At 40.8% G+C, this 26,781-nt stretch overlaps 1 protein-coding gene across 2 annotated transcripts; it reads left to right on the forward strand.

The window, feature by feature from the left end:
* Window positions 1–25,976, forward strand: cdc45 (CDC45 cell division cycle 45 homolog (S. cerevisiae)). 2 transcript variants are annotated; one of them, XM_034170692.1, is made up of 18 exons: window positions 10,560–10,936; window positions 11,028–11,087; window positions 12,421–12,513; window positions 12,604–12,741; window positions 12,834–12,983; window positions 13,060–13,118; window positions 14,605–14,653; window positions 14,855–14,916; window positions 15,991–16,041; window positions 16,158–16,277; window positions 16,387–16,518; window positions 16,688–16,786; window positions 17,951–18,109; window positions 18,229–18,367; window positions 18,449–18,532; window positions 18,628–18,746; window positions 24,644–24,720; window positions 25,758–25,976. In XM_034170692.1, the coding sequence occupies exons 1-18, from the start codon at window positions 10,886–10,888 to the stop codon at window positions 25,820–25,822; spliced, it is 1,707 nt and encodes a 568-aa protein (XP_034026583.1). In that variant the 5' UTR covers window positions 10,560–10,885; the 3' UTR covers window positions 25,823–25,976. The 2 variants fall into 2 exon arrangements, with proteins under 2 accessions (XP_034026584.1, XP_034026583.1); XM_034170693.1 differs by lacking the exons at window positions 10,560–10,936; window positions 11,028–11,087 and adding an exon at window positions 1–783.
* Window positions 25,977–26,781: the final 805 nt, after the last annotated feature.

Here is a 26,781-nt window from a genome sequence, read left to right on the forward strand (position 1 = left end):
AGCTATTATCATAGACATCAGTTCATGTATGTAGGCATCTTCAAACATGTTGCCATTATGGTAAATACAGTACTTGACCTGCTAATATTGGAACACCTACTTGTTCTCATGACAGTTTTTCTCCTAAGAGACAGCCTTACATATCTTATATGTTGTGTTGACGAGGCACAATTTTATCTACAACAGTTGATCTGGTCAACTCTCAATGCAATAATGGTTCACGCCTCATGAATAGCTTATCACCATTTTGTGATTGTTTCATAGATTTGCCACTATTTTAATAACAACTTTGAGATTGAGGGGAAAATGTACAATATCTGAGCTTAGTCAGAGAGCAAGACCTTGAGATACTTGAACTCGTCCACTTGGGGCAGTAATTCTCCCCTGACTCAGGGGGGACAATCCACCCTTTTCTGACAGAGGACCATGGTCTTAGATTTGGTAGTGCTGATCCTCATTCCAGTTGCTTCACCCTTGGCCTCAAACCTGCCCACCACACAATGATCACCATCTGATTAAGGAAACAGAACCACATCATCCACAAAAAAGCAGAGATGTTATTCTGAGCTTGTTAAACTGGATACCCTCCAGTCTTTGACTACCCCTTGAAATCCTGTCCATGAAAATCACAAACAGGACTGGTGACGAAGGGCAGCCCTGGCAGAGTTCAGCACCCATTGGGAACACATCTGATGTGATGCAAAGAATGAGGACACAGCTCCTACTTTCGTTGTATAGAGACTGGATTGCACGTGCAGTGGTTCTGGTACCCTAAGCCAGAAGGTGAGAGACTTGCTTTACCAATTTACTATTCTATCCTCATGTATGGTCATGAACTATGGATAATGATGGAAAGAACAAGGTTGTGGATACAAGCTTCAGAAATGAGATTCATCCAGTGGGTGTCTGGTTTACAGTTGGGAACAGTATGAGAATCTTGAATAGCCAGGCAGGACTTGATGTACAGCCACTGCTTCTTCTCTTCAAAAGGAGCCTGCACAGGTGGTTCAGGTATCTGGAGAGGATGACCCTGTTGTCTTCCTATGGATGTTTTCCAAGCATGTCTTAACTGAGAGGAGCTCCCAGGAAGACCCAGGACACACTAGAGGGATTATATTTCTCACCTGGTTTGAGAGCACCTCAGGATTCCCCTTGTAAGAGTTAAAGGACCTGGCCAAGGATAGGGAAGTGTAGGATGAGTTGGCTGGTCTACTACCATCAGGACCCAGATAAGCAGCAGAAAATGAATTAATAAATGAATGAATAGCCAGAGAAGAACTGCTTTATTTTAGAATTGGATGAACAATACAATGACATTAATGTGAGTATTCATATCTGATAAACGAGGAACAAGCTTAATATTTTGTGAAACTTCCACGGGACCCCTTCCACCCAATACTTTAACATTTTCAATTTTACAACATTACAATTTATTTTCACTGAAACATAAAATAAAATGCAGACATATTGATTAAAAACAATGAAGTAAAAAATTATTTGAACAAAAACATTTATTGTGACACACCTGTCACCGATTTTCCAACCACTGTACAGAGACACTGTTATTAGCTTAAATGGTAAATGAACTCCATTTATATCAGACTTTTTCATCTGAACTAGAATTTTAAAGCGCTTTACAATGATGCCTTGCATTCACCCATTCTCGCACACTGATCAGAATCAGAAGAAGTTTATTGCCATTGCCAGTGAACAGGATTCACAGACTAGGAATTAGCTTCGGTACAATGGTGCAACATTAAGAAGAGATAAAATGCTAGGATAAAATATAACGTGTCAAAATAAAATATAAGATAAAAAAAAGAAATCTGAAAGGCTGTGTGCAACAGAAAAACACAGTGCAGTGGGAGGAGTGCAATTAAAAACCAAAGTACATTGTCTAAAGTGACAGAGTTAAGCTTAAGGTGACTGAGTTATGAGGAGTTCATGAGTCTAACGGCAGAGGGGAAGAAACTGTTCTTATGGCGGGAGCTTCTGGTCCGGATGGACCGTAGCCTCCTGCCTGAGGGGAGTGGTTTGAACAGATCGTGTGCAGGGTGAGAAGGGTCAGCTGTGATCCGACCTGCTCGGCCCAGAGTCCTGGAGACGTGCAGGTCGTGGAGAGATGGAAGGCTACAGCCGATCACCTTCTCAGCAGAGGCCACAATGCGCTGCAGTCTGTCTGTCCCTGGCTGTGGCCCCGGCATACCACACCGTGATAGAGGAGCAGAAGATGAACTCGATGATGGCCGTGTAGAACTGCACCATCAGCTAGACAGGCAGCTTGGTCTTCTTCAGCTGCCGCAGGAAGTACATCCTCTGCTGGGCCTTCTTGATGAGGGAGCTGATGGTTGACTCCCACTTGAGGTCCTGGGTGATGGTGGTGCCGAGGAAGCGGTGACAGACCACAGTGGTGATGGGGCTGTTGGTGAGGGTGAGGGAGGGCGGGGGGGCTGTGGCTTTCCTGAAGTCCACGATCATCTCCACTGTTTTCTGGGCGTTGAGCTCCAAGTTGTTGCTGCTGCACCAGGTCACCAGCCGGTCCACCTCCCTCCTGTAGGCAGACTCATCCCCATCCGAAATGAGTCCGATGAGGGTGGTGTCGTCTGCAAACTTGATGAGCTTTACAGAGTCGTGGCTGGAGGTGCAGCAGTTAGTGTAGAGGGAGAAGAGCAGAGGGGAAAGGACACAGCCCTGTGGAGATCCTGTGCTGAGAGCCCGGAGACATTTTTTTCCCAGCCTCACACGCTGACTCCGGTCCGTCAGGAAGTCTGTGATCCACCTGCAGGTGGAGTTGGGCAAGTGGAGCAGAGAAAGCTTGTTCTGGAGCAAAGCTGGAAGGATGGTGTTGAATGCAGAGCTGAAGTCCACAAACAGGATCCTAGCCTAGGTTCCTGGGTAGTCCAGGTGCTGCAGGATGGAGTGCAGGGCCAGGTTTATGGCGTCATCTACAGACCTGTTGGCTCTGTAGGCAAACTGCAGGGGGTCCAGGAGGGGGTCGGTGATGGACTTCAGGTGGTTAAAATCAGGCGTTCGAAGGTCTTCATGACTACAGACGTGAGAGCCACAGGACGGTAGTCATTAAGTCCAGTGACGCGTGGTTTCTTGGGGACTGGAACTATGATTGAGGACTTGAAACAGACTGGAACATGGCATGACTCCAGGGAGGTGTTGAAGATCACCGTGAAGACTGGGGCCAGCTCATCAGCGCAGTGTCTCAGGGTGGCAGGAGAGACGCAGTCTGGGCCCGGGGCCTTACGTGGATTCAGCCTTTTGAAATTATGTTGGGATGCTGCCATGCAAGCAACTGGGGCATAAAGGACCTTGCTCAAGGGCCTTTTTTATATTTTTATTTTTTTATTCTTTCTTCCCCATCTGGTGGGATCTTGAACTGAAGATCCTGTGGTCTCATGCCCAACACTTCAACATGAGATCATCGCTTTCCCCTTACAGTGGAACCAGATTGTAAAATATACATACATACACACACTATATATATATATATATATAATATATATCCCGAGTATACATACAAAAAAGCATGGGCACTATTTCTTTGCAGCAGGATCCTCACACAATCCCTTCCATTTTTACTTGAGGTCATTTCAAAATCAATACATAGCAGGAATATCATATTATGCAAACTGGCACTAAAATATCACAGTGACTAAGCATTAAATCATTAAAGATTAAAAGGTTTAAAAATTAATAACTTGATCGGCTAGAGAGAGCAAAACAGGTCATGTAGTCATTAATAATTAAACAGGAGTATTAATAAAATGCAGGTTGCACAATTTCTTAAACTAACTGCAGTAACAGACTACCAATATCCTATCTCCAACAGTCTGTTAAAGGGCAACACTGACATTTTTCAATGTAGGCTTTATTTTTAAATGTTTTTGGGTTATTCTTTTTACTGGGGACAAAAAACAAATTAATCTGTGTGATATTGAATTAGAACACAAACAACTTCATGGCCTAACTGGCTACAAAATGTTATTGTGTGGGGCAAGCAAAGTAAACTTCTTCTCACAAGCGAAAATGACATTGGAAGTGTTGAGTAGCATGGAGAGGATCTCTACAGGGGTGAATGTCTGCATGTTTACCTCACTAAGTGTAAAGAAACTTTATAGGTCAATTGGTTCACTGTACAGGTAGTGACTTGCAGTCCATTCAGTGGCACTATTCTCCAATGAGATATACCAAATTTATTGCTGATGGAGGGCCTGTTCACTAAGATGGAGCTCCTCATCGATCAACTAGTACAGTTAAGATGATCTGATCTGAACGTTTTTGGTGTTTTGTATTCATCCAAATTTGTCCCATATCCTTCAGGCAACCCAAAACCGTTTTTAAACCTTGGTACCTGTTAAAAGCGTGACTGAATATTAAGATTGTTCCTCTACAATGATGTGACCTTCAGTATTTACATATCAAGGAGCTTAACAATTTGGGTGACATTTTTGGTCTCCAATTTTTTTCTGGTTTTGTGTGCTTCCTGTCATATATTTTAAATGTCAGATTGCATTCATAAGTATTTTCATTAGTATCTAGAAAAGGATACAACATCCTGATGTAGCAGTTCTGAGCAATTCTTTTCATATTTTTGCACTACCTGCTGTACACCAGTTCTGTGTGATTAGACACAAAGGATAATTACAGGTCTGCTCTTGACTGGATAGCACATCAGATAACGTTATGACTATAATAATAACCAGTGGTCTCAGGCTTAGGTCTGGTTTTCACTACTGCACCCTGGCTCCTTTGCCAAACTGTGCAGTGTTGTTAACGGTCAGAAAAATCTATGTTACAAAGGCTGTGCTGTGCAGAGGTTAGGTATTTGAATGACCATGGAACCAGATCTGATGAACCTGTGTGTGTGGTTTAGATTTTATCCTTCCAGGTAAAGGTGCTAGCCTCCCAGCGCTAATGCTGGTCAGGTTTTCTATACCATAAATCTCATTAGTGCATAAAGTATGTTGTAATTCCTTGTACACTTTAGTATATGCTTCAGTTATGTTTTTAGGATTAATTTTGTGCTTTTTTTTTTATCCTTTGCATTTAAAAAAGTCTTATTGGATGGACTCAATTCATTGATCCAATCTCCCCTTACCCTAAACATTATGGAAATCCTGACCAAAATTGAACTGAGTTCATCTAATGTTTTTGTTTTTTTGTTTTTTCTCCTTTGTGATTACTGTTAGAATGCTTGCTTCATGTCAGAAATAATATATAAGATTGTATATGGATGTGACTTTTAATATGGTCACGGGGATCAAGCAAGCAAACGTCCTTAGGTTTTGTCGAACTTAGTTTTGTGTCTTTTCCTTGCTGTACGTGAAGGTGAGCTGGTTACCTTGATTTCAGACCGGCATGGATGGAGGGAGGCGTCACCACAGTTTATACCTTTTATATACCGCATTATTTTCACAGTTAATGACATTGTATACTTAATGTACTTGTGTCATTATTTTGTTGTAGAAATAACATTTTGAATTTTTACTCTTGTTTTATGGTGATTAGTTGTTTGCTGATGGGGGTGGAGGTACTTTTCATAGGCTCACTGGTGACTGTGTTGGCATCAGACAAATAGGATTCTAAATTTGTAGAATTTACAACTGCGGGTTTGCAGGTATGGGAAAACTTCTTTTATATTGACCTTTGAGAGATCTATTGTTTTGTTTTACTCTCTGAATCTGACTGGTATTTATGAGATGATGTGTTCGTTCTTAATTTAATTTTAGATTGAAATAGCTCTTTGTTTACCATAAATGTGTCAATGGCATTTGCTTAAAAAAATGTTCTCTGTGCAAACTGGTTTCTGGTAGATCTTTTATGCTCAAAAATCATCCTGTGTGTGTGTGTTTAATGGAGTAGCAGCTTCATTTGGCCACTTTGCTTCCTTCCTGATGTCATCTGTAGATTTGATTCAAAGCTGCCTCATTTTGTCCCTGAATCTACACATTAATATCATAGAACTTTGTATATGTGTAACACTGAGGTTCCAGGAGGTAATCTGGGCTATTCATCGATGGCGCTCACCCAAATTTGACATAGTGGTGTGCTATACTTTGAGCGAGTGTACATTTAATTTTCATTGCGATCACACCAATTTAGATAAAATTCCCCAAGTATCATTTGCTTGTGGATGACCAATCTCCCTGTAATCTGGAACATGGCTTCACCTCACTGTTGGAATTCTTTGTCTTAATTTTCATTGTAATCTCTCCAGAACCCTAAAGTTACTGCATGGGGATTGAAAAAAACTTTTTTTTGGAGAAACCTCTTTGAAATTTGGCACACAGGTGCTCCTCCTCACAAGTCAATGCAGACCACGGTTTTATTGTAGTTTTTTATTTTCACAAAGCATGTGTGAGGTTATGGATCATCTCTGTCTACCTCATCTCTTCCAGATCTACTGTTATAGTGATGTTCTTTAGTAATGCTTACATGCTCCTTTTTTGTCATGCTCATTTGCCTTTGCTTATAGGACCATAGCAGTTGCTTATACTGATACAGAATGCACAGATATGGTCAGATGTTTACACACTCTCATCATAGACGTAAATGCCAAAGGTTGTGTATGTAAGTAATCATTATTATTCTGGCCCCACAAAAGAACAGCTCGAAGAAATCATAGAAAGTCCAATATTGCTATGACATACAAGACCATGATGACTGTATGTACATTTCTGACCACAACTGTATATGTTGAGATACTTTTAAATGAATCTTTCAGCCAATGAAAAGTTTTGACTTCATCATATGCTGTCATTGACTTATTTTGGGTTTGTTTACACCATAATGTTTGGACAACATGAAATTACAATAAATTTCTTTGTGGACAAATTGGTGAGTGGAAGTGCATTCAGAATCAGATTATGGAGAACGGAAAAGCTACAGTACTAATACATACTCTTTGAAAAAGGGAGTATTGGTAAATTCTTTTATTTAAGTCTGTATAATACTCTAATCCCTGATAATTATTCTAGTGTTGATTTTCCATTTTTCAGTTGTACGAAGTCTGTCAATAAAGTAACGGTCCTTTTTTATTTTTTTCAAAAACTATATGGATTTCATTCATACGTTTTTATGTCAGACAAGCTTGAACCCTCGTGTGCATGTGTGGGTTTTTCCACGCCTGTCGGTGACGTCATTCGCCTGTGAGCACACCTTGTAGAAGGAGTGGTCCCACCCCCTCGTCGGATTTTCATTGTCTGGAAATGGCGGAATGATTTGGACTTTTTTTTTTCATCAGATTTTTTTCAGAAGCTGTTAGAGACTGGCACCTGGAAACCATTTGAAAAATTTATCTGGCTTTCGTTGCAAATTTTACGGGCTTCACAGAAAATAAGGACTGTTACTACAGCTTTAAGGACGCTCGGTGCGCCGCGCTCCGAGCTGCGATGACGAAGCAGAAAACGTCAGATCATTTCTAAGCTGATGGCTCTGTGGATACGAGACCGTCGTGTGCACTTTCTCTGGTTATCACAAGAGCTGGACATCAGCCATTTTCCGGCAGATTTCACTTTTAACAAGAGATTTTGTCATGGAAAGCCGCGCGGAGGCTTTGTGCATAACGACCGATTCGCTGTTTGAGCGAGACAAAGAACACCTCCATTTTGGCGTGTCATGGGACAAGTTGGGACATGCCTATCTTGGCTTTCAATGCTTACCAGTCCAGTAAGTATCAGAGAAATTGCGGAGAGCTGGGCTTGTCCTAACTTGTCCTCTGGCACACCGAAACGGAGGTGTTCCTTTGTCTCGCTCAAACAGGGAATCGGTCGTTACGCACGAAGCCTCCGCGTGGCTTTCCATGACAAAATCTCTTGTTAAAAGTGAAATCTGCTGGAAAATGGCTGATGTCCAGCTCCTGTGATATCCAGAGAAAGTGCACACGACGGTCTCGTATCCACAGAGCCATCAGCTTAGAAATGATCTGGCGTCTTCTGCCTCGTCATCGCAGCTCGGAGCGCAGCGCGCTGAGCGTCCTTAAAGCTGTAGTAACTGTCCTTATTCTCTGTGAAGCCTGTAAAAATTTTCACCGAAAGCCAGATAAATTTTTCAAATGGTTTCCAGGTGCCAGTCTCTAACAGCTTCTGAAAAAATTCTGTTGGAAAAAAAAGTCCAAATCATTCCGCCATTTCCAGACAATGAAAATCCGAAGATGGGGCGGGACCACTCCTTCCACAAGGCCAGCTCACAGGTGAATGACGTCACCAACAGGCGTGGAAAAACTCACGCATGCGCACGAGGGTTCAAGCTTGTCTGACGTAAAAACATATGAATCAAATCCATATAGTTTAAAAAAAATATAAAAAGGTCCGTTACTTTATTGACAGACCTCGTATATCAGAATAAGAACTCATTAAGCAGCTAATTATAACATTTTCAGCAAATAATAAAATTAACTGCATATACAACCCCTGGCAATAATTATGGAATCACCGGCCTCGGAGGATGTTCATTCAGTTGTTTAATTTTGTAGAAAAAAAGCAGATCACAGACATGACACAAAACTAAAGTCATTTCAAATGGCAACTTTCTGGCTTTAAGAAACACTATAACAAATCAGGAAAAATAATTGTGGCAGTCAGTAATGGTTACTTTTTAGACCAAGCAAAGGGAAAAAAAAATATGGAATCACTCAATTCTGAGGAATAAATTATGGAATCACCCTGTATGGCCACATCACGGTCACAAATGGTATGTCGCACATGCAGACAGAGTGGGCACGGATGAAGCGAGTGCATCACGGCCGCTGTGCCCCTCATGGGGGCGCCTCCGCAGTCGCCTTCGCTTCTGTTCCCTGTTATATCCGCTTTTCTTCCTCATGTATTCGCTGATCCACCCCGGGACATTTGTCATTTCTGCCCACCTTTATTGCAGACGCTCAGCTTTTGTCTCCTCATTTCATGCGCAAATCCTCCTAAACGCCAGTGGGACAGGGCCCTTAGACCAAGCAGAGGGAAAAAAATATGGACTCACTCAGTTCTGAGGAATAAATTATGGAATCACCCTGTAAATTTTCATCCCCAAAACTAACACCTGCATCAAATCAGATCTGCTCGTTAGTCTGCATCTAAAAAGGAGTGATCACACCTTGGAGAGCTGTTGCACCAAGTGGACTGACATGAATCATGGCTCCAACACGAGAGATGTTAACTGAAACAAAGGAGAGGATTATCAAACTCTTAAAAGAGGGTAAATCATCACGCAATGTTGGAAAAGATGCTGGTTGTTCACAGTCAGCTGTGTCTAAACTCTGGACCAAATACAAACAACATGGGAAGGTTGTTAAAGGCAAACATACTGATAGACCAAGGAAGACATCAAAGCATCAAGACAGAAAACTTAAAGCAATATGTCTCAAAAATCAAAAATGCACAACAAAACAAATGGGAGGAAACTGGAGTCAACGTCTGTGACCGAACTGGAAGAAACCGCCTAAAGGAAATGGGATTTACATACAGAAAAGCTAAACGAAAGCCATCATTAACACCTAAACAGAAAAAAAACAAGGTTACAATGGGCTAAGGAAAAGCAATCGTGGACTGTGGATGACTGGATGAAAGTCATATTCAGCGATGAATCTCGAATCTGCATTGGGCAAGGTGATGATGCTGGAACTTTTGTTTGGTGCCGTTCCAATGAGATTTATAAAGATGACTGCCTGAAGAGAACATGTAAATTTCCACAGCCATTGATGATATGGGGCTGCATGTCAGGTAAAGGCACTGGGGAGATGGCTGTCAATGCACAAGTTTACGTTGATATTTTGGACACTTTTCTTATCCCATCAATTGAAAGGATGTTTTGGGATGATGAAATCATTTTTCAAGATGATAATGCATCTTGCCGTAGAGCAAAAACTGTGAAAACATTCCTTGCAAAAAGACACATAGGGTCAATGTCATGGCCTGCAAATAGTCTGGATCTTAATCCAATTGAAAATCTTTGGTGGAAGTTGAAGAAAATGGTCCATGACAAGGCTCCAACCTGCAAAGCTGATCTGGCAACAGCAATCAGAGAAAGTTGGAGCCAGATTGATGAAGAGTACTGTTTGTCACTCATTAAGTCCATGCATCAGAGAGTGCAAGCTGTTATAAAAGCCAGAGGTGGTGCAACAAAATACTAGTGATGTGTTGGAGCGTTCTTTTGTTTTTCATGATTCCATAATTTTTTCCTCAGAATTATTTTTTCCCTCTGCTTGGTCTAAAAAAGTAACTGTTACTGACTGCCACAATTTTTTTTTCCTGATTTCTTATAGTGTTTCTTAAAGCCAGAAAGTTGCCATTTGAAATGACTTTAGTTTTGTGTCATGTCTGTGATCTGCTTTTTTTCTACAAAATTAAACAACTGAATGAACATCCTCCGAGGCCGGTGATTCCATAATTTTTGCCAGGGGTTGTGTGTGTGTATGTATATATATATATATATATATATATATATATGTCTGTTATTCATAGTATTTATAGTATGTTATTTTATATATCCATCTTTCCACCCTTCAGTTTGCACACGTAGTATATCTGTTTTTTAGTGTATTTGCTATTTATTTTTATTCATCTTTGTTTCTGCGTGGAGACAGGGGCAAAGACATGTTTCACTTTCCACCTTTCACAAGGTGAAATGACAGAAATCTTGAATCTTGTTTGTTTTCCTTTGATTGCGCAGCTCCTCTTGCCGTATGACGTAGGCCATTTTTTCACTGTTGATTGGCTGAGTGTGACGTTTACGTTTGGCGCCACATTTCCAATAAGGAACAAACGAAGTCCGCCAGCAAAGGGGAAAAAGGTTCTCTCCTCAAGCCTCTTGTTTTGTTATTTTCTGTGTTTTAGCTCATTGTAAGCATTTTTAATATTGTATATAGTCTAGGATTTTGAAAATGTTTATTACGGATATAAGAAAGGAGTTCTATGAAGTTGTTGCGAATCAGGTAAGTTATTTGTGTTGTAACATCGGCCGAGAGGGAACGTTAGACTTCTTTCTGTATTGTTGAAACACGACCTGTGGCCTTGGGCTTTCAGAGAGTCGCACTCCTGGTGGCTTCAGACATCGATGCTCTCTGTGCCTGTAAAATACTGCAGGTAAGCTATGAAGCTAATGCTACTATATCTGTTTGCTAGCACTCTGATCGCACCTATTTAAAAAGATGCCCGTTAAGATAGCTGGGCCTTCAGACTGCAGGATCACTCATCTTAGCATTGCAATTTTTTTTACGTTAGAAAATTAATTTAAATGCCCCTTAAAGAGTCCAGTGTGACATCCCCAACTGTAAACACTCCACATTTCAATGTATCTAAGCTGGGAAAACGCCATCATGTTTCAAACATTTGCATAGTGCTTTTTCCAACTGCATCAGAAGCTCAAAGCGCTTCACAATATCCAAACATCTGACAAGTCTGAAATTAAGTACCCCCAGTTAGCAGTTAGATATTGGATAAATAACTTGACCAAAGTAACCACTTGTTGTGTGTGGGGTTTTTTTGTGCCAGTGACATACATGTGTACCCTGACACTGAAACAGCCCATATATGGACCTGTGACAGAGTGGCATCCTGTCCAGGGTGTACCCCACCTCACGCCCCATGGCTACTGGCATAGGTTCCAGCTCCCCATGACCCTTAATTGGAGTAAGCGGTTGAAGATGAGTGATCCTGTAGTCTGAAGCACAATGCTTAACCACTAGACCAGTGGTTGGACCGTGGCACCATTTTCATAATTTTTCCTCTGGACATCATTAGTTTGAAATGAAACTGTCAAGGTGTGTATGTGATTTCCAACCTTAATCAAGGGGCTTTAACAAAAAACATCAGCTTAATCATTGTGAATTATCCATTTCATGCACAACCTCTCCACTTTCATAGTTCAAGTAAATGCTCATACTAACATAATTCATAATGCAGGATTAAATCACTTGTACAGCCAGTTTTCTTTAGACATATAGGGATGGATATGTTTCTCATAGTATGAGAGTTAGGAATTGGAGATAGACCATATCAGAATTCTGCTACTGCACAAGACATACAAAACTAGGCAAAGCTGTGGTCTGGAAGCAGACATACTGCTCAAATTTCTGAACTCTTTAAGGATTTAAGAAACTTAAACCCAAATGATTGTTTTGATTCTGTTTATCCATTTAAAATAATGTAATCTGAAAGCTTGTTAGGCAGCTGAGACATCAGGTGTGGAGCCTCATTCTCACACCAGACGCTTGCAATACCCTGCCAGTAATGGCAGTTAGTTTTGGGAGTGCAAAAAATATTTGCACATGCCCCAGAATTTGCATAATGACAAAGCATTATGCAAAGAGTTACTTATAAATATTCTATCTTCTTTTTCAGCAATCCAGTGTTATTGCTTCCTTATTGCACCCAGTGAAGTGAACTAGTATTTTTGTTTCGTTTTCCATTTTACCAGGCTCTGTTCCACTGTGACCAGGTCCAATATACACTTGTGCCAGTTACAGGATGGCAGGACCTTGGCACTGCCTTCCTTGAGCACAAAGAACAGGTAAGGCTCACTACCTGATCACTAAATGGCAGAAGGATTTATGAAGCAAAGATGTTTGTGTTCGTCGTTTTTAGTTTTGCCCCGTTGTAGTTTCAGTTCTTTGTCCTTATAAATTGTGGGGCAAATGTGGACCTCCTTGAGATGCTTCAACCAGATGAAGACTCCATCTTCTTCATCTGTGACACTCACCGCCCTGTTGATGTGGTTAATGTTTACAACGACACTCAGGTTGGAAATTTATCAGTTCAGATCAACAGTAAATTGAACATTTTAGATGTTGTGCATCCTTATTGATATGTTGCTTATCATCCCCTCCATAGATAAAGCTGCTCATTAAACAGGACGATGATTTGGGCGTGCCCTCCTATGATGATATTTTCCGAGATGAAGATGGCGAGGAAGCAGATGACTCGGGAAATGAGAGTGATGAAGGGTCAGAGCCTTCTGGGAAACGAAGGAGATTTGATGAAGTATGTATTCAAAATTAGTACACTGCCATGAAAATTAACCCAAAAGTGCTCATTGTGATTGCTCATGTTATTCCAGGGGGCAGTTGAAAGGAGAATTGAAAGACAGCGGGCAAGAAGGGAGTGGGAGGCACAAAGGTACAAAATACAACAAAGTGATTTCGGTAAGATGGTAAGCGACCTTGTTTCCAAGATCGCACATTAGTACAGCAGATAATAGAATAGTTACAGAGGAATGCTGCAAAAGATGATAGAAGCACCAAATTTGGCACAAATACTCAAACATTAGTCTTAAAGAAAGATTGGCCACTTGAGTTTTCAATAGGCAGCCAGGAGTCAATTGGAGAATTACGCAAGGGTCAAAATTAAAAGATACTCCAATCATATTGAAAACTATACCACATTATTTGTCTGGTCATAAATATTCTAAAAAGGTGTAGTTTGGACTGTCTGTGAATGAATGTTATGGGGTAAAAACAGCAAGAATGGTAGCAAAGGTCATTTTCAGTTTGTACAGGGGCCAAAAGTTTAATTTGCAACACTTTTTTTTTACCAAAATTGGTGAATTGAACTTTAACTTGTGACCCCTGTGCAACCTGAAAATGAGCTTTGTTACCATTCTTGCTGTTTTTAACCCCATAACTCCATAACACTGTCATAGAATATTTATCATCAGACAAATAATGTTGTATAGTTTTCAATATGATTTGAGCATCTTTTAATTTTGACCCCTGCATAATTCTCCAATTGACTCCTACCAGGCTGCCTATTGAAAATTCAAGTGGCCAGTAGTTTTTTTTTTTTTTTTTTTTTTTTTTTTTTTTTTTTAGCTTGTTAGCTTTTCGAAATTTTATTTGCTTTCCAAAACTAGCCTCCTCTCAGAAATCCACAGTAAAAGGAGGTTTTTCGTACTATGGTGGACAGACCCGAGGCATCCATAGAAATGAGTGGGTTGTGGGTGGCTACTTACACATACGCTATGTGTAAACAAGCTGTAAGGATCTCTTGTTCTCTGTGTGCGTGCGCGCGCATATGCACACTTATGAACATCCATTAAGATCACATTTAGGCTAATTAATTATTTGATAAAGAGTTGCAGAAGCAAAATAAATCAGCTGCATTGCGTCCTGACTGGTTATTATAGCAGTGATAGGGTTAACTTTGTCTCTCCTCACTCAGAAAACCAAATTCTGTGGATTTTATTTTATAAAAATGGAACCTCATAGAACTTTTGCCATGGTTGTTGTCTCGGCTAAAATTAAATGGCATGTGTCTCTCCCCACACCAACAACCTGAGTTCTGACAGTGATATTCAGTTGAAACTTCAAGGTCCAGCAGCAACAATGTAGAGATGAAGTGAAAGAGAAGTTAAAATGAAGTAGATGATAGAAATCTTTGAGTCTTTAATCAGTCACTAATACCGATGTAGTCTATATGACTCTTCTCACCTGGTTTCAGCAGTTTTGTCACACTGGCAAATAAAGATTGCTACAAGTTAATCTATAAAGCCGATGTCAGTCCTCGAAAAGAATACGATTATCAGCTTGATTACATGACTTGGTATAGAGGCATCCTTAGTTACCACGATAGCTCGGCACACACTAATGTTTAACTCTTTACACAGGAGGGAAATCTTATTCGACTACGAGCAGTATGAGTATCATGGAACATCTGTGAGTAAATTCATTTATTTATTTAAATTGAGTTCTGATGAATCTAGAAAACCATGGGGGGATAATTAACTTGTCTGGTTAACTTGTATTTGCTTTTTCTGTTGTGCCTTACGGTCACATTTGAGAGTTGATTTATGTATGAGAGTATGGTTGATCTATTTATTCAGTATTTCTTGAATATTTTCACATTATTTCTCTCAGGCTGCAATGATGCTGTTTGAGTTGGCATGGGTGCTGACTAAAGACACCAAGGACATGCTCTGGTAATCAATTGTGACTACAACTGCTGTCAAGGGTGTTTGTTTTTGTTTGCAGGTTGAAATTGAAATAGATATCCAAATTGTGTGGGTTAAGGTCAGACCCACGCCATTTTTAAGGAAATGTTTTCAGAAGAGCTGTTTTATTAACGATCAAATCTCTTCAAAGAACTTGGTGAAACCTTAGGCCCTGGCCTAAGATTTGTGCCATTACATTTTGAGGAACAGCCACATGAAGCAGATCAGACAAAATAAATAAATGCTTCCTTCTCGAATTGTAGACTGGGGCATGTATTACTATAAATAATTTTCAAATTTTGCTGCAAATCTTGGGTCACCATTACATGCTGGGGTGCATTGAAAAGGGAGAATTACATGTTGGAGTGGTTAAACAAAAAAGGTTCCTTGGTCTGGGAATGTTGAAAGACTTTGCACTGCCGGTGTTGTTGACCGAACGGTCCCCCCCTAAAAATCTGTCCCCCCTGCCTTCACTGCGCATATGTCATCGGCCACGGTTCACAGATTATCACCTCTTTTCTGCTTCAAACTGCACTCCAGTCATCATCTGTCTCAGTGACAGATATCTGAAGGTTTTGTACATCAATCGCCACATAAATTCAGCATTATTTCAACATAGAAGACGGAGGAAGTCATCAGAGCGGTGTAGCTGCATGGGCTGCTAGCTGCTGCGTTCACTGCACTTCCATCATTTCAAAGCATCATGGAATATTGCCTTGTTTCTGCTTAAAACTGACTTTAACATGATTTAAGATGTTTTACTTTGTCATCTGATGGTTAATAGTCCCATTAATCCATTTGATCGCTTTGGGTGAAGAGACTCCGTCTCAGACATGCTGTTGTGGTCCGAAATGACGCATGCGCAGTGGAGGCGGGGGGGGGCCGTTCAGTCTGCAACACCAGATTGGGCGGCTTTTCAGGCCTTTGTGGAGTTATGCACTCTGAGGGCATTGCACAGGTTTGTTTTGTTTTTGCTGATGCATGGCGATGTTTGAAGTTGGACATGAAAGCATTGCAGCATTATGCACACCATTAGATATACTGTTTGTTTTCTTTTAATAGGTGGGCCATCATTGGGCTGACAGACCAGTGGGTTCTTGATAAAATCACTCAGTAAGAATTACTTTGCTTGCCTTGCTGCAGGAGTGTGTTGTTCATACTTTGCTTTCTTCAATATCTGCCCTAAATCATGATATACAGCATGGTGATGTACAATTTGTTCTCATTAGTATGAAATACGTAACAGACGTTGCCACAATGCAGCGACATGTTTCCAGACATAACCACCGAAATGAGGATGAAGAGAACTCTCTTTCAATCGACTGTATGAGGATCACTTTTGAATATGAGTATCCTTGACTTGCTAATGTATTATGTAGCCTCATCAAAGATGTGTTTAGGTGGAGGAGTGACTGTAGTTGTGCCTAGCTCTTTTTTTCCTTTAACGCTCTGCTTCAGCTTGCGTCTGACCCTCTACCAGCACTGGTCTTTGTACGATAGCATCTGTAACTCCTGTTACACTTCCTGCAACTTCAAGCTTTGGTCTTTAAATGGCCAGAAGAAACTCCAGGAGTTCCTGGCTGATATGGGGTAAGTCCATAACAAACTGATGGGTTAAAAGCATGCAAACTATCAAACTACAGATGTGATCACTTTGTTGCACAGACATTTCTTCAGCCTGCAAAAACGCAGCAGCTTCTAATCCTGATTTGTTTGACACGTGTGTGTGTGTTTTTTTTCTCTCTCTCTCTCATTGCAGACTACCTCTAAAACAAGTACGGCAGAAATTTAACTCTATGGACATGTCAATCAAAGAGAATCTAAGGGATGTCATTGAAGAATCTTCTAATAAATATGGGTATGAACCTATATTAAGTGTCTGTCACACTGTGACAGATTGATGACATTTATGAGTAACATACAAAATTTTTTACATGCGTTCATGTCCGTTTTTGTTCTGTACAAGTTCTTTTGTCATTCATCGAATATGTTTCTTGTCAGCTGATGTCAGTCTGAAAGTTTTGTGCGTGCTCAAAACTTTGAGCAAAAATCAGACGAAGAGATTTCCTGGTGGTTGCACTTTTGTTTACAGTTTATTACTTGTGCATTCATATCCTGTCACTGTCTGATGCTTCACATTGGGCTTTCAAATCTCTGGCACGAGGTGTGAATTCAGCAAGAGGGAAGAGAGGAAGAGTTCCCAGTGCCACAACATGCAGCCATTATATGCAGCCTTCATTTAACCAAGGCCATGAAAAGAAATGGAGAGCACAGCTGTGTGCTTTTTTTTTTATTTGGACATCACAGTGCACTTGGTGGATTCTCTTGGTGAGAAGGTGCCACAGAGAAAGAAAGTTGTTTGCTGTCCTCACTGAGAGCTGCATTGAATGCCGGTGTCGCAGCCCGAACGGTGAGGCTGACTGTCTTCACCCAAAGCAATCAAAGAAAATGTGATAATTAACCATTAGATAACAAGGTAAAACCTCTTAAATTATTCTAAAGTCAGTTTAAGCAGAAACGAGGCGATAATCAGTGAACCGCGGCTGACGCACAGAAATGACGCATGCGCAGTGAAGGTAAGGGGGGACAGTTTTTAGGGGTGTACTGTTAGGTCGGCGACAACGGCACAGTGGAGAAGATGCTTGTCAGCACAGGAACGTAGTGGGGAAAAGTATGTCATGATCCCTGAGCTAGCCGGATTTTAGTCACATTTATGTTCAGACCTCAGCAAATCCAGGTCCCTCCAACGTGTGTATGTCTTGAAAACAAAAAATCATTCTGATGAATGCAGCGCTCTCTGTTGGCAGTGGAAGTGTGATGTCATCTGTCCATCAGAGCTCCAAATCCACCTGAGCGATATTGCCACTGGACATATTATTTCAATATTGGTTTACTCAGTCTTAGTGTGACTACACTATGAGAAAGTGACATTTGCTGTCATTCACTTTCCATTTTAAATTAGTTTCTCGTATATAAATAACTGACAGCAGTCTGAAAGTACTTGTTTTTGACTTCCAATTAGGATGAAGGATATCCGGATTCAGACATTTGGGGCTCATTTTGGCTTTAAGAACCGTTTCCTTGCTACTGATATGGTTCATGCTGCTGTGGCGTTGCTGGAGAGCACTGAGAAAGATGAAGAAAACGACAATTTCATCAAAGCCCTAGAGTCCCTTTCCAGGTGTGTTTCATTAAAATAATTTGTGCTAAAATGTCATGCCCAGGTGTTAATCCTTTCAATCAAGTTACATAAATGCTTGTGTGGGAAATACTTTTCTGTTTTTGTGTCGTTTCATGTAGGAGTAACCTTAAACGTCTGCATTCAGGCATTGAGCTGGCCAAGAAGAAGCTCATTGCCATCCAGCAGACTGTAGCCAGCTGCATCTGTACAAACCTTATCCTGTCCCAAGGACCTTTTCTCTACTGCTACCTTATGGAGGTATGACTGTCTGTGTAACATGCACACGAGACCGCTTCCTAGCATCCTCAGATTTTCCTCCACCTGCTTTATTGTGTGCAGGGAACCCCTGATGTGAAGCTGTTTTCTAAGCCCTTGTCCTTGACTCTGCTCTGCAAATACCTCCTGAAGGCCTTTGTGTGTTCTGTGAGTAGTTCTATTTTTCATTTTTATTTTTTTTACAGTGATCTGTCAAACTCTTATGGCTGACTTTTTATGCTTTTGCTCATGGTGTCTTTAAGACGAGGAATAAGCGCTGCAAACTACTTCCTCTCATTATGGCTGCTCCCAAAGATGTTGAGAAGGGAACAGTCATTGTTCTGGGAATCCCACCCGAGTCTGAGACTTCTGACAAGAAGAAGTAAGGCTCCACTGTGTCTCTTTGTGAGAAGTTATTTGACATGTTTTCAGATGTGATGCTAAAAATCAGTATATGCTTCACAAATTAATATTATTTTACAATGTACAACTTAATGTGGTGCTCAAATATTTTAATCTTATTAAATGAGGGAGGTGATGGTCTAGTGGCTAAAGTGTTGGGCTTGAGTCCAGAAGATCATGGGTTCAAATCCCCACCTGACTGGAAAATCACTAAGGGCCCTTGGGCAAGGCTTTTAATCCCCTATTGCTCCCGGTGTGTAGTGAGCGCCTTGTATAGCAGCACCCTGACATCGGGGTGAATGTGAGGCATAATTGTACTGTAAAGCGCTTTGAGCGTCTGATTCAGATGGAAAAGCGCTATATAAATGCAGTCCATTTATTTAAATACGTTTCAGTCATTGCTACACTCAACAAAAATATAAATGCAACACTTTTGGTTTTGCTCCCATTTTGTATGAGATGAACTCAAAGATCTAAAACTCTTTCCACATACACAATATCACCATTTCCCTCAAATATTGTTCACAAACCAGTCTAAATCTGTGATAGTGAGCACTTCTCCTTTGCTGAGATAATCCATCCCACCTCACAGGTGTGCCATATCAAGATGCTGATTAGACACCATGATTAGTGCACAGGTGTGCCTTAGACTGCCCACAATAAAAGGCCACTCTGAAAGGTGCAGTTTTATCACACAGCACAATGCCACAGATGTTGCAAGATTTGAGGAAGTGTGCAATTGGCATGCTGACAGCAGGAATGTCAACCAGAGCTGTTGCTCGTGTATTGAATGTTCATTTCTCTACCATAAGCCGTCGCCAAAGGCGTTTCAGAGAATTTGGCAGTACATCCAACCAGCCTCACAACCGCAGACCACGTGTAACCACACCAGCCCAGGACCTCCACATCCAGCATGTTCACCTCCAAGATCGTCTGAGACCAGCCACTCGGACAGCTGCTGAAACAATTGGTTTGCATAACCAAAGAATTTCTGCACAAACTGTCAGAAACCGTCTCAGGGAAGCTCATCTGCATGCTCGTCGTCCTCACCGGGGTCTCGACCTGACTCCAGTTCGTCGTCGCAATTTCGCACAGCCATTGAAGAGGGGTGGACCAACATTCCACAGGCCACAATTGACAACCTGATCAACTCTATGCGAAGGAGATGTGTTGCACTGCATGAGGCAAATGGTGGTCACACCAGATACTGACTGGTATCCCCCTCCCAATAAAACAAAACTGCACCTTTCAGAGTGGCCTTTTATTGTGGGCAGTCTAAGGCACACCTGTGCACTAATCATGGTGTCTAATCAGCATCTTGATATGGCACACCTGTGAGGTGGGATGGATTATCTCAGTAAAGGAGAAGTGCTCACTATCACAGATTTAGACTGGTTTGGGGAACAATATTTGAGGGAAATGGTGATATTGTGTATGTGGAAAAAGGTTTAGATCTTTGAGTTCATCTCATACAAAATGGGAGCAAACCAAAAGTGTTGCGTTTATATTTTTGTTGAGTATATATATGTATGCATGTATACATACAGTGAGGCAAATAAGTATTTGATCCACTGTTGACTTCCCACCGACAAAGAATGGAGAAGTCTGTAATTTTTATCGTAGGTACACTGTGAGAGACAGAATCTAAAAAAAAAAAAAAATTCAGAAAATTGCATTGTATATTTTTTGAATAATTGCATTTTATTGCATGAAATAAGTATTTGAACACCTACCAACCAGCAAGAATTCTGGCTCTCAGACCTGTTATTTTTTTCTTTAAGAAGCCCTCCTATTCTGCGCTCTTTGCCTGTATTAATTGCACCTGTTTGAACTTCTTACCTGTATAAAAGACACCTGTGTACATACTCAATCACACTCCAGCCTTATCCACCATGGCCAAGACCAAAGAGCTGTCTAAGGACACAGGAACAAAATTGTAGACCTACACAAGACTGGGACAGGCTACAGGACAACAGGCAAGCAGCTTGGTGAGAAGGCAATTATTAATTAATAGAAAATGGAAACAAACACAAGATGACTGTCAATCTTCCTCGGTCTAGGGCTCCATGCAAGATCTCGCCTCATCGGGTAAGGATGATTCTGAGAAAGCCCAGAACTATATGGGAGGACCTGGTCAATGACTTGAAGAGAGCTGGGACCACAGTCACAAAGATTACATTACACCATTATGGTTTAAAATCCTGCAGGGCACGCAAGGTCCCCTGCTCAAGCCAGCACATGTCCAGACCTGTATGAAATTCACTACTGACCATCTAGATGATCCAGAGGAGGCATGGGAGAAGGTCATGTGGTGAGATGAGACCAAAATAGAGCTTTTTGGTATCAACTCCACTCGCTGTGTTTGGAGGATGCGAACAACCCCAAGAACACTGTCCCAACTGCGATGCATGGGGGTGGAAACATCATTTTTGGAGGTGCTTTTCTGCAAAGGGGACAGGACGACTGCACCGTATTGAAGGGAGGATGGATGGGGTCATGTATTGCGAGATTTTGGCAAACAGCCTCCTTCCTTCAGTAAGCATTGAAGATGGGTCATGGCTGGGTCTTCCAGCATGACGATGACCCCCAAACACACAGCCAGAGCAACTAAGGAGTGGCTCCATAAGAAGCATTTCAAGGTCCTGGAGTGACCTAGCCAGTCTCTAGACCTGAAGTCAGTAGACTCTTTGGAGGGAGCTGAAACATGAAACCTGAAAGATCTGGAGGAGATCTGTATGGAGGAGTGGACCAAAATCCCTGCTGCAGTGCAAACTTGGTCAAGAACTACAGGAAACATCTGACCTCTGTAATTGCAGACAAAGGTTTCTGTACCAAATGTTAGGTCTGTTTTTCTATTGTAATCAAACACTTATTTCATGGAATAAAAATGCAAATTAATTCTTTAAAAATCGTACACTGTGATTTTCAGATTTTTATTATTATTATTATTATTATTAAGATTCTGTCTCAGTTGAGGTGTACCTACAATTTAAAAAAAAAAAAAAATTATATACAACCCCTAGCAAAAATTATGGAATCACCGGCCTCGGAGGATGTTCATTCTGTTGTTTAATTTTGTAGAAAAAAAGCAGATCACAGACATGACACAAAACTAAAGTCATTTCAAATGGCAACTTTCTGGCTTTAAAAAACACTATAAGAAATCAAGAAAAAAAGATTGTGGCAGTCAGTAACGGTTACTTTTTTAGACCAAGCAGAGGAAAAAAATATGGACTCACTCAATTCTAAGGAACAAATTATGGAATCACCCTGTAAATTTCCATCCCAAAAACTAACACCTGGCCAGGCCACTCCAGGACCTTGAAATGCTTCTTATGGAGCCCCTCCTTAGTTGCCCTGGCTGTGTGTTTGGGGTCATTGTCATGCTGGAAGACCCAGCCATGACACATCTTCAATGCTCTTACTGAGGGAAGGAGGTTGTTTGCCAAAATCTCGCAATACATGACCCCATCCATCCTCCCTTCAATACGGTGCAGTCGTCCTGTCCCCTTTGCAGAAGAGCACCCCTAGAGTATGATGTTTCCACCCTCATTCACAGTTGGGATGGTTTTTTTGGGGTTGTTCTCATCCTCTAAACATGGTAAGTGGAGTTGATTCCAAAAAGCTAGATTCTGGTCTTATCTGACCACATGACCTTCTCTCATGCCTCCCCTGGATCATCCAGATGGTCACTGGTGAACTTCAAATGGGCCTGGACATGTGCTGGTTTGAATAGGGGGACCTTGCTGCCCTGCAGGATTTTAAACCATGACAGCATCATGTGTTACTAATGTAATCTTTGTGACTGTGGTCCCAGCTCTCTTCAGGTCACTGACCAGGTCCTCCTGTGTAGTTCTGAGCTTTCTCAGAATCATCTTTGCCCCACAAAGTGAGATCTTGCATGGAATCCCAGACCGAGGGAGATTTACAGTCATCTTGTGTTTCATCCACTTTCTAATAAATCATCTTGTCTTCTACCAAGCTGCTTGCCTGTTGTCCTGTAGTCCATCCCAGCCTTGTGCAGGTCTACAGTTTTGTCCCTGGTGTCCTTAGACAGCTCTTTGTTCTTGGCTATGGTGACAGGTTGGAGTGTGATTGACTGTGTGAACAGGTGTTTTTTTATACAGGTAACAAGTTCAAACAGGTGCAATTAATACAGGTAAAGAGTGTAGAATAAGAGGGCTTCTTAAAGAAAAATTCAGGTCTGTGAGAGACAGAATTTTTGCTGGTTGGTTATTTGCAGCAGTAACATACAAATACATTATTAAAAAAAACCATACATTGTGATTAACGGATTTTTTTTTTTTTTTTTTTTAGATTGTCTCTCACAGCAGACATGCACCTAAGATGAAAATTTCAGACCCCTCCATGATTTCTAAGTGAGAGAACTTGCAAAATGGTAGGGTGTGTGTGTGTGTGTGTGTGTGTGTGTGTGTGTGTGTGTGTGTGTGTGTGTGTGTGTGTGTGTGTGTGTGTGTGTGTGTGTGTGTGTGTGTGTGTGTGTGTGTGTGTGTGTGTGTGTGTGTGTGTGTGTGTGTGTGTGTGTGTGTGTGTGTGTGTGTGTATATATATATATATATATATATAATATATATATATATATATATATAGAAACGTTTTGAGCCTGACCCAAAAAGTAGGGTGTGATTCTCCATCTTTTGTATTCTGAGAAACTAACATTTCTCTTCATAATGTGTGAAATTTTGACTGACTGGGCACAATGTTTCAGGCAATATTTCAGTAAAGTGAGTAGGGGTGTGTCAGATTGGCAAAATGGTTGAAGCTGGCTGGTGTGCTGTGATTCATTATCTCAAGACAAAGGGAATATCTTCAAAGGAGATCATGACACGATAATGACATTAGGGGAAGATGGTCCATCTTATTCTACAGTTAAATGCTGGTCAGCTGAATTCAAGAGGGGCAGTACAAGTGTCGAAGATGGAGCAAGATCGGGAAGACCCAGAACTGCCACCTTGAGAAACATGATCCAGAAGTTCCATGACATGGTCATGACTGACAGAAGCGTGAGTATGACACAGTCAGTACTGTTGGCATTTCCCAGGAGAGCCAAAACCTTCAGCACCATGGTTCCCAAGGCTTCTCATGGCCAGTGAGAAATGCATGAGGTCCCAGATGTCCAGGGAGGAGGCAAATCCAGATAATTTCATGTGACAATTCGTGACCATGAATGAGACTTGCGTCCATCACTTTAAACCAGAGTCCAAACAACAGTTGAAGCAATGGAAATATGTGGAATCTCCCTCTCTGAAGAAAGCCAAATCTGTCTCATCTGCTGGAAAGATCATAGCTTCTGTCTTCTTCCCTTTTTGCGACAACTGTGGGGGAAAATAAAGCAGAAGTGGCATGAATGCTCCGTTGAGGTGTTTTGTTTCACCAGGACAATGCTCTGGTCTGTACGTTGGACATCGCCGTGGCTGTCATTCATGAATGTGGCTTCGAACTTGTTCCACACACACATTATTCTCCTGATTTGGCTCCCTCACACTTCCATGCCTTTCCAAACATGAAAAGGCATCTTGCTGGAACCAGTTATAATGTTACATCTGCAGTGGATGACTTCCTTGAGTTCCAGAATAAGACCTTCTATGAGAATGGTATTAAGGTAGTGCAGACATGCTGGAAAAAGTGTGTGGACGTACGATATCAGGATTGTGTTGAGAGAGGAAAAAAAAAAAAAAGCATTACATTCAGGTGTGGTTTCTTCTTGGTCAGACTCACAACTTTTCAATCACCTATCATATTTTGGGATCCCGTAAGAAGCTGTGCGCTATCAGTGCCTGGATTCTTTGATAAGTATTGAGGAGAAACTTTATTAGTACAGGGTACTTCAGGTCTTCACATGTCTTTTCTCTTTAGTTTCTTTGGTCGAGCATTTGAGAAAGCTGCGGAGAGCACCAGCTCCAGAACACTCCATGACAATTTTGATACATCGAGTAAGTGATAATTTTTTTTTTTAAATCAATTTGTATTTTCTAAAATCCTCAAGATTGTCCATCTTTTTATGAAACTCTAGATGGCAGCACTGTCCTTGTTCCATATATAGTGGTGCTTTATAAAAGCTTGTGAATCCTAAAATTTCTTGATCTGGTCCATATGTGTTGGACAGTGACACAATGGGTGTTTTATATATATATATTATATAGATATATATATATATATATATATATATATATATATATATATATAATATATATATTATATATATATATATATATATATAATATATATAATATATGTGTGTGTGTGTGCGTGTAATTTTGCCTCGTTACACCGGTACGAGTTAAAATGACAGTGGAGATGTGCTTGTAGAGCAATGTCTGCTTAATACAAGGGTTTACCAAAAACACTGAATTAACCATTTATGAAATGGAGCCTCTGTTTCAGAGCCCATAAGAAATCAGCTCCATGGTGGAGTGGAACAGAGAATGATTTTCTTGTAAGTAAATGGATTAGAACTCCCATGGTCTGTCTGGCAAATTTGGTGAAATTTTAAGAAAAGATGTCTCTGCCCCCTGCAGCAAGACTCTCTACTACTGATGCCACAGACTGGCTGCAGTATGCACAATTTCTCTCACAGCCACAGAAGCATATAACTCATCTTGGTGGGTTCCTTCACTAGTGTCCTCTTTGCCAGGTTTTGAAAACTGCTTATGGTACTCATGATTAAAAGTCCTGCCTATCTCTTGTTTCTAGCGCACACCTAAAATATGTGGTTTCACAGATTAAACTCATCTACCTGCCTGAAGAGTTGAATTAATTAGACTCAGGTAGTTAAATGGTGAATGGAATAATATGTGGAAGGATTCATACTCATTGAAGCCGCAGGTACACAGTGTTGACTGTACTCCGGGCAGATTATCATACGTACCATACTGTTTATATTTTACTGCTGATGAATGTGTTTAACTTTATCCTTGTGAATTTAGTGCTTCTTGCCTTTGATTTTTTTTTTTTTTTTTTCCCTGTGCAGTAATTGAACTGAAGATGGAGGACAGGACCAAGTTTCTGGATGCTCTTATCACACTTCTGTCTTGAGACTTTTCTAGTTGCCAGCTGGTAAAATACACAGATGGCAAAACTTCGCTGAAAGTTTGAACAACATGACATGTTGCTGACATCTTGATACTAAATGTGATTTCTGAGTCACTTCCTGTATGTCGTACAGGTGTCACCAGTTCAACATGTTTAAGGGTGTGTGTGTGTGTGTGTGTGTATGTATATATATATATATATATATATATATATATATATTCTGTCTGTGTGTGTATTGTACAGCCTTTTTAAATGTAGACATTTCATTTTTACTTTAAGGTTCTTGTCATTTGTTTTTTTTTTTTTTTTTACTGTTTCTGGGAGTAACTTATCACATAAGATTTTAAGTGTTTTAATAAATCATACAAAATGACTGACTAGTTTATCTAATCAGAATGAATATTTTATGGTTATTGTTCTAGGCATGGGAGACTAGCTTCTTCATTTAGTAAGTTTGCACTATAAGGATGTATTTTCTCATAACCTTGTACATTCCATGAAATTTTGTACTTTGCTTGTTGTACTCTGTTGCCAAAGGAAAAAAATCCCACATTCCACATGGATAAGCTGTCAGCCGGACTGATGTTTGCTGTCTGAAAGGTTTAAGACTGTAATTCAGACAAGCTGACTGAATACTTCAAATCATGTGATTGTTTCCCCCTCCTCTACTTCCTAACCACTTCTTAATGAGCTTGGATGGAAAATGTCATGAGGCTAAAGAAATGTGGAAACAACACTGCTGAGAATCTAGTTTGGTGTACGCCAGGAACCATGATCATGCGACTTCACTCGCTCACTCATCTTCAACCGCTTATCTGGAACCGGGTTGTGGGCTTGCGACTTCAGTTGTAAATCATTTGCTCCCCGCCCCATTACAGTAGTAATGAGTTGGCGTGACAGCTCTCCTTTCAATATAAAAAGAAGGCGGTATATGCTGGAATATTCTTTTATTTATATATATG

The sequence above is a fragment of the Thalassophryne amazonica genome, chromosome 5 (assembly GCF_902500255.1).
Source record: "Thalassophryne amazonica chromosome 5, fThaAma1.1, whole genome shotgun sequence".
Lineage (NCBI taxonomy): Eukaryota > Metazoa > Chordata > Actinopteri > Batrachoidiformes > Batrachoididae > Thalassophryne > Thalassophryne amazonica.